Here is a 9062-nt window from a genome sequence, read left to right on the forward strand (position 1 = left end):
CCAAGGTCGTCCCTGGAGGATGTGGCTCTCCCTATGAGAGCATTGTAAGATAACAGTTTTCTAAGGAAAGTCTTATCTCTTTTACTTCCTGCACAGCAACAGTCCTCTATAAAACACACACACACATTATACCCTGTGTGCACTCCTGCAGACTACTCTGTACTCTGTGAGACATGTACCTTTGAAGCGCTTCAAATAAAGAACCAACGAAAGACAACGCTGCTTGCTTTCACCAGTTTATTATTGATTACTCTCAACTCTCAGTGTTCATGTATTATTTCAATCTAAATTCTTCACTGTCTTCTTACACATTACATTTCAGCATAGCAGTTTAGCGTCAGCTTTTCAGCATAAAGCATTCCCACTAGCAATTTCTTCAGGAATTGCATTCTCTAGTTAATGATGTGACACTTAGATAAGGTTACTGATTAGTACTCCTCCAACCCTGCAAGGCATGGAGTAAGGCCTTTCCATCACAGACTGAGGTAATGGTGTAGTTTCTGCACACACCCATCAAACTCGTGTGGGCTCCTCGGGGCCCCTGCAGACCCCCAGGAAGCAGGCTGACCTCCTGGCGTCAGGCAACCCACACGCTGTCCTCACACAGCCAGAACTGCCTAATGTCATTACGGGCCTGTTTGTGGTCAACAGCTCCCTGATTGAGATGTACAAGAAGCCTCCATGAATGTAGGAAGTCTATTAGTTAGTCAGAGTCCCAGATGGCCAACAGAGGACAGACTTGCGTGTGCTCCTTCACCCCCCCTCACCTCTGAACACACACACATATACATAACACACATGCACACACACACAGAGTTAATTACACTGGCTCGGAGTGAACCCTCTGACAGGCACAGACAGAAGTGTGTCTATGTCCCAGTGTCTGCAGGAACAGAGAATTCTTCACAGAGCTGATGCACAAGAAAGCCAGGCTTAGGCCCTAACAAGGTTAAACCCCTGAAAAAGAGTGACTTTTTAAATCATGGAGATTTGTGTTTCTGCGGGGTGTAATTAGCTTTGCCGCGGGGGAGGAGGGAGGGTGGTTGAGGGGTCGGGATGCTGGCGAGGGGGCCGGCGAGAGGCGAGCAGGGGCCGACGACAGTGAGGTGCATTGTGGAGTCCGACGGATTCAGGGGAGTAAATCTGATTATCAGCTCGTGTCAGAAGCCAGGCTCAGATACAGCTTAGCATTCAGAGCAACTTTCTACTTTCGATGGTGAGACAATGACCCCCCTTCACAGGCCCACGCAGCCCCAGAGGGCCAGGCGACTTTTCCCCTGAAGCCCCCACATCCTGAAACAACACAACACAGGATGACATGACTCTAATACAGCATTTCCTACATGGGTGGAAGAAATATCAAGATACTTTTCTTAAAGGGAGCCAATTTTAAACATCAAAGTCTGTTTTCAGATGTTGGGGAGTACTGCTGCTCATGTAACATTACATAAGCCTATTGTGGATTTATAGGAAGCGACTAATCTATATTATTACTTTTTCTTTTTATCTGGGGGCATAGAGTAAGAGAGAAGTTAACTTCAACCTCTTATTGAGACTAGCAGCTCAAGACTACATTAGTTGATATTAGAATAACACACCAAATCTTTTTAACCGAATTGTTGGGCATTGTTTTGGTGGCTTTGTGGGTAATGTAGGGACCAGGACTTTGAAATAAAAAAAGAAGAATGCATGTAAACAACTGTAAAGCCAATCAGGGAGGGCAGACCTCCAGTAAGGCCTAATTCCATATTTCACAACCAAAACTGAAAACTAAAAAAAACGCCCTGTGTTTAGGATCCGCTTTAAGGGATCGATTTTCTAATGGGGTGTTGCTTGACTCATGCTAAACCCTATTTCCATGTTTAATGAAAATCAGGCTAGTCTTTTTTCCTACTTAAAATCAAACATACAAAGAGAAAAAATAACCTTCACAGTGGCTGTGAAAAAACAAAATCTCTCCCAAGTTTCATCATTTTTAAACCGCATGATAAACCTGTGTTGAAAAGTCTGATAAATACTACGCTGTTTATCGCTAAGGATTTTCAGACTACAGACAAGTATGTAGAGTCAATATCCAAGAAAACATTAATGTAACCATAAAACCTTAGTTGAACTCCTGGTGTCAAAAGAGCATATATGAAGTCTTATGTTGCAGCTCTGTATCTTGTTTGGGCACCTGTCCATTCTGTCCTGCACCGTCCCATTGCAGCTTGTGTCCCGGGTGACCGTACAGGAGCTTTGACGCCTATATAACGCAGGTTGCTGGGTCAACATTCTCTTGTCTGCTGTCTGTCTGTTTAGACAGGGAACCTCTTGCTGTAAAAGCTGTGTTGCTGTATGACGGGAGCAGTTTCCCCATCACAATGCCCCCCTGATTTATGAGATATAGCAGGAGATCCAGAGATAGCAGAGGGTGATGCCAGGCCCGATGAACTTGCTGAATGCAGAAGTGCTGAAGGCAGTTGAGGATGTAAATGAGGCTGTAAGGACCAGCCAGCGTCTTTGTCTAGCGACTTTACTTGTTTGTTTAACCAGAGGCCAAGACAGGAAGCCAGCCCACACAACTCTGCTGTCCCCATGGCAACCCCACTGTTAATTGTGGCACATCCACTCCCAGAGTCTTTTCAGTAAAGGAGAGAGGTGGGGACTTTTGAGTGTTGGAGGAGAGAAAGAAGAAGAGTGTGTGTGTGTGTGTGTGTGTGTGTGTGTGTGTGTGTGTGTGTGTGTGTGTGTGTGTGTGTGTGTGTGTGTGTGTGTGTGTGTGTGTGTGTGTGTGTGTGTGTGTGTGTGTGTGTGTGTGTGTGTGTGTGTGTGTGTCTTTTCACTTGTTAGAGTGAAGGCAGTGAAAGAATATTCAGATTTACATTTATTTTGGTATCTTTCCTGAGATGTTGCTGGATTCAGCTTATTAAATGTGAGGATTTGCAGTTTTTTCTGTTTTAAAAAATTGAAACCTTTTGACTGAGTGTTGGTCAAAAAACAAAGCACTTTCCAAATGTCACCTTGACTTCGGGGCCAATTTTTACTATTATTTAAAGATTTGTTCAATCTTAAAGTGTAATAAATATGAGACTAATTTATCAACAGTCAAATTAATCCTGTAAACCCTACAACCGCCGTCACAAATTGTACATATCAACACAGGACATTTTAAGAAAACATAAATGAAGTAGTGTCATTATTCTGTTTACTATATCAGTGTGATGTACACTATAGCAAACCTATTTGGGTTCTTTGTTTAGTGTACATTTAAGTTGTTGCCTGAAAAGATCTCCCCCTCCAACAGCTGCCTCAGGACCTTTATACAGTTCACTGTCCAGGTAATCATCCTCTGTTATATTGTGCAGTGTAACATCCCCTACATTGGAACCTATGTTTTTTTTAATCCCACCACCATTGCTAACTTTGCTTTGTTTTCTTTAGCTGATTTCCAGCAGCAGGACTTCAAATTGGTTGGGAAAGGTTGTTTATGAAAATGAACAAGTCTCACGAATGCAGACACAGAAATGGTGATATTCATTAAAAACATGTTTTATAATAAATTGGTGGATATGAATAGGCATATCATTTAGCCTTAGAAAAAGGTCAGACCATTTCATAAAAGGAACATAAAAAGGTCTTCTTGTTATTAACTTAAAATCGTTTGTTGGCACTCACAGTGTAGTGACAGAGTCCTCTTTCCCACAAGATGGCCTTGTTGACAAAAGACACGTATTTGGGGCTCTGCAAGAAAAGGAGAAAGATTAAGCCAAATTATTAACATTTAGAAAGAGGGGGCAGGTACATGTTTATTTTAGAAATACAAATCAGATTTGTCAGAGCCAGATTGAGATTGATCTATCAAAGGAGTTCAGAAAATGAACTGCCTTGAGTAGCTCAATGTCCTGCTCCGTGGGCCCCGGGCTGAGAACAATGCCTGAAGCCTGGCAAAACAAATGCAAAGCCACACATTGAGAGTCTCTTCAGAGACATTTAAACCCCCACCAGTGCATTAATAACCCCTCTGTCTTGCTTATTGAGCTGCTGTGAAACTCTTCCAGTGGTCTGAGCAGCAGACGTCTGGATGGTGGAGTCCGCTCTCAAACATCTGCTCGGTTAACAAAACGCCTGCTCTTCATTTATTTTCCTTCTTTTGAGCATGTAGCTGCCTTGGGACAGTATGGTGGTTTAATGGGGAGGGTGCGTCAGATTGACCCGTGGAGCAAGGGGCAGTGTGTTAACTCATCAATCACTGGAGACACATCACAAGCCGATGCCCAGCAGTCAGCAGAGCGGCTCATCCATCTCTCTCTGCAGCTCCCAGAAGCCCAGAGTCAGCGCCAGAGTCGAGCCACTGCAGGGAGCAGGAGAGCAGATCCTCCCAGGACTCACCCTTCTTTCATGGGCTGTAACCCCAGACCGGAGTGTGTGACAGAGGCGAGAGGGGCTGCCAGGGTGGGAGGACAATGGAGCTTGATGTGTGTATACATGTGTGGGTTTCCCTTTCCTTTGGAGTGCACTGGTGTGGAGCTCTCTGCCAGCTTGTGCCAGACTCTCAAAGCCTTTCAGTGACCCGGTGAGAGGCTAGAGGGCAGCGTCGGGTCTGGCCATCTCTTCACCTTTGTCTCTCAGCTTCATTTAGTCCGTACCTGTTGTATTTAACAAAGCCCATCACATGAGATTACGCACATTATGCCAGAAATACTTCGCAGGCTCTCCACCCTTAATTGATGCAGAATAATGAAAAGCAGCCAATTTCCCAGCAAATCACGGGTGCTTGGTGCCCAATGACCTTGTTGGTACTAATTATATGCTGAATGTTAAATCAAGTACATTTTGAGACAGTAAAGGATGAAGTGGCTGGGGGTGGGGTTGGCCTGGGACCACAATGTAGAAAATGATGTGAAAAGAAACATAAATAGGGCAAATCAATGAAAGCAGAATCAAAGTACTTTGGTAAATTAAAAAAGATGTGAAAGAAAAAACTATAGGTTGCAAAACCCTTAACACTTATTTTTAAAGGATTTATGTATGTTTAAAGCATGACATTTTCACTGTTTAGGGCCCGACCAAAGCTCCAGCTCTTGTATTTTTACAAATTGTACAGCAACCTGTAACTGAAATATGCTTCATAAATAACAATGACCTTATTACTACTTAAATGTGATTTCTACTCTATACTGTATGTTAATTCCATCAAAACTACTAAATGGAACTTAATCTTTACATCTACAGTATAGTATGATTATTTAAGTAATTTGATGACAATAAAGAATAAGACTACATGCAAAAAGTATCAAAATAACATCCATGGCAGAGCTAGCGTTTCATCAGCTCTAATGAAAATGCATTACTCAATGGTCTCCTCTGCCTTTGATGTCATCGTTTGACCCATCAGCGCCAATACACCACATAATCCCATATAGGGTTTGTCTAAAGTGATTGCTGCTCCTCTTTTCCTTGTTCAATTAAGATAATGAGATTAGGGAGATTCCTAGCAGATGGGATGTCCGCTGTGCATGTGTCTATGACGTGCTTTTCTCTTTTTTCCCATTAAAACTCCACCTCAAGCTACTTCCTGTCAGATCCATTGAGCACAGAGAAGCGTGGGACTGACAGGAAGTGATGTGGAGCCGGTCTGAGCCAGCAGGGGGAAATATGGACAAATATGGTGGGTCTTATCAATAATGAGTAGGTGGAGCAGGCTAGATCAAATTACCAATTTAGACCTAATCACCAAAGTGGTGACTGGTCTTTGCTTTATCCCCTGTCCCACTCTGCTTTCTCCTCTCTCCGGCAATTCCTATCGCCATCTGTCTGTCTTTCTCATGGGAGCCCTTCCTTCTCTGCTGAGCACTACACTGGATGTTTTATTAATTCTGTTTCACCTGATTACACCCTGTCTGGGAGTCAGGGCACATTAATAGGCATTTAATCAACGTTTAATTACAGGAGCAGGCATTGAACAAAGGGCCGCAGATCAGAGCTGCATCCTGTTGAGGTCAGCCCCAAAGACTCACTAACACATGTAATATAGGCGTAGTAAGAAACAAACAAGGTGCCATAACAGGGGCGGCATTTCACGGATATACCTGTGTCTAACACTGTCATTTATTAAAGGATTTCCCCTTTTAGAACCCTGAAATTAAGCTGGAAACATTTATAAAAATTACTTTCAGTCCTATTTGCTGAAACTGTCACTATATGTTGACAGGAGTGCGTGAGAAAAATAATCGGACAAAAAAAATGTTTGGATGGCAATGAGAACATTTGTGAACCAGCCGCCATTTTGAAAACAGTTCAGCCTAAACCAAGCACCGGCAACTGAGATAAGCCTTTTTTTTTTACTTTGCAGCTTAGCAATTATTCAAATTGGTTGCAATCAAGTAACCACATTTGTGTTCCTTTTTAGTTCAGTGCTGCCTAGTTAGAATATTTCAAAATTGAAGCTGCAATGGAGATTCCTCAACTCTGATTGGTTGTTTTTCTTTGGGTTTGTTGGAATCTTTTTCTGTCCACATGTTGATTTTAAGTCTAATATGCTCAGTCTCTTTGGGCTGTTTATGGTGTCTACCAACTTGTGGCTAACTGTACAACCACATTTTGATAGCAGTGGAAGGGAAACAAGATGAATTTGGTTTGTTTCCCAGCCAAAGATCCACTTTTATTATGAAATGTCACTTTCTCTCATTTGATATAAATATATAGAACACCATAAAGCATGAGCTAGCAAGTTAATTCCTGCTGATTTAATTAGTTACTCGTTTACATCCTCCTGTGGAGATCCAATATAAGCACTGTGTTAATGTTATTTTCTTCCACATCTTGTGTCATAACTCATTACTGCCAAGTGCATTATACCTTCTACTTTAACAGACAACCAACTCTGATAACCCATATATCTATGCTCTACTCTCAGGGTAAATGCATTCAATTCAAGTCTGCCACTGAAATAATGGCTGCAGCGCTTGAGATCACAACAAATAAATCAGCTGCCGGATTTGTCGATAAACCAACTACCTTTGAGACAAAAGAGCTACACAGTTACTAAAGGCTAAACAAAAACTTTAAAAGCACACCACAGGAACTCGGCAATGCAGCGCAATACAACCGATGAGCAGATCCAGTTCAGAAGACAATCAAGCAAACGGCCAAGCTATCAATGGCATACAAAAGGCGAGTGTGACCACCTCAGCAGGCCCTGGGCCAGGTTAGAGGCAGGGACAGAAGAGGAGAGCACCCAGATTGAGAGAGAGAAAGCCCGGGGTCAGCTATAATGAGCCGTGAATGTGAGCATCCGACCAATCCTGTTTAATGGGCTTCATCCCTGGAAAGGTTTCTGTCCTGCCTCGCACCGGTGTTTGTGTGTGTTCACGTTGGGGTTCGGGTCAGGGGGCTGCAAGGACTCTGTGACCCTGAAATGAGCTCTGGGAGACAGTGGAGACCCCCGCTGGCAGGACAGAGCCCCTTTTATTCTTTAATCTGCAAGCAAGGGGGATCAATATGGAAACTATTGGTGCTGGGATTGTGTGCAGGAGTAAGCGGTCCAGCCATTTTAGATGTCTCACAGGGGGTTGGCGCACCCTGACAAAAGCACAGCCCCGCTGCCACCACCAGCCACAATGACCTGTGGGACAGTGGCACACCAGCAGCTAACCTACTTAACATTCATTAGTGTCAGAGAGGTGGACAGATGCTCCGGGTCTTACGGATCTTCTCTCACATGTTCTCCACATGGGGCGCATTCAGCAGCGTTTGACGTGTCTTTCATTTGGGATATTGGAGTTGTGGGCGGTGGCGGCAGCAGGCCGCTCAGCTGTGGATTTAGAAGAGCTGGGTGGGCATGGAGGGACTCACCCTGTGAGCGTGGTGTGCAGAGAGGGGGCCGTCAGGCAGCCAGGTGCTGACGGGATGCATGAGCCGAGCCAGGAGCCTCCGGGGTCGCTTGAAATCCGGATTTCTGGAAGGTGCGTTTCCCCAATAAGGCTCCGGAGCTCCTCTTCTCCCGATAGCAGACATTTCCAATGAGCTCTAGTCTTTCACTTTTCTCATTAAAAACACAATAGAAGTCCTGAAGTAATAGGAAAACACTGCCATTTTTTCCAAGAGAAAAGTTCAGTAATATCCCATCACGCTTTGTAGTGGACTGATTCAAAGAACCGAGCAACACCTCTTTGTGGGAGGCTCAAAGAATGCACTCTATTTAGATAGCTTATAGCTGTTAATAATTACAACCCTGCTGAACTAGTGCAACTCATCATGCATGTCGTTCCCTGGTAGGAAAAAAAAGCACACATACAATGAGCCCCTGTGAGATTGCACATTAAATGTAAAACCTGTGTTCCTTCTATATGCAACAGAAAAAGAAGTCCTACAATAAACAAAGCTTTCGATTAAGAAGTGAACAGCACTGTTGCCCCCCCATACAGTGATAGAGAACAGAGCAGAAATCAGGGACAGATGGACAGAGAGAGGGCTTTTCAGGCCAACTCCAGACACAACATGGATCAGGTTCTGGGCTGCTATACAGCGGCATAAATCTCCTGGCCTTAATTACATTACAGGGCATATAGTGGTGGGCTCTGTGGAAACAATGGACCCTATCAATTCCACAAATCAGAGCTCAGTGGAGTGTGTGTGTGCTTCTGTGTGTGTGCACGTTCTCAACAGCTCTCTAACTCCAATCAAAGCTTATTATGTGAGAGTGACTTGAGTTGGAGGTTCTTCATCTTAAGATTTGTAGTGCAGGAAAAACAGAGTAAATACGCTCTTGGTGTAATATTAACAAGGGCTGTGGACAATCGGGGAGTCGCCAGTGTTTTCCATGGTGACCAGACCAAACAGTCGGAGTGGAGACACAAGCAACCACCCCCTTTACTACACACCATGTCAAACTTCAGCTACAAAACGAATATTTTAACTTCTTTGTAGTTTTTAAAGACATGTCACCTTTTCAGAATAGGCTTAAAAGAAAAAGAAGAATATGCTTTCTCTGAAACTGACAAGGGAATAAAAACAAGAAACAAGAAAATCCTAGCGTGACTTATGACATGTACTAAAGCTTCTTGAGACCCTCTAAGATC

At 43.6% G+C, this 9062-nt stretch overlaps 1 protein-coding gene across 1 annotated transcript in view; it reads right to left on the bottom strand.

The window, feature by feature from the left end:
* LOC104950943 (histone-lysine N-methyltransferase 2D-like) overlaps window positions 1–8090 on the bottom strand; it is a 36680-nt gene extending 28590 nt beyond the window's left edge. The window contains exons 1-2 of the mRNA XM_010777556.1: window positions 7837–8090; window positions 3658–3723 (exon numbers count right to left, since the gene is read on the bottom strand). Of these exons, the coding sequence (XP_010775858.1) occupies window positions 3658–3723; window positions 7837–7998 (228 nt within the window). The 5' untranslated portion in view covers window positions 7999–8090. The remainder of the gene's footprint in view (window positions 1–3657; window positions 3724–7836) is intronic.
* Between the last annotated feature and the right edge of the window lie 972 nt (window positions 8091–9062).

The sequence above is a fragment of the Notothenia coriiceps genome, unplaced genomic scaffold (genome assembly GCF_000735185.1).
Source record: "Notothenia coriiceps isolate Sejong01 unplaced genomic scaffold, NC01 NC01_scaffold00000339, whole genome shotgun sequence".
In the NCBI taxonomy this organism is placed as follows: Eukaryota; Metazoa; Chordata; class Actinopteri; order Perciformes; family Nototheniidae; genus Notothenia; species Notothenia coriiceps.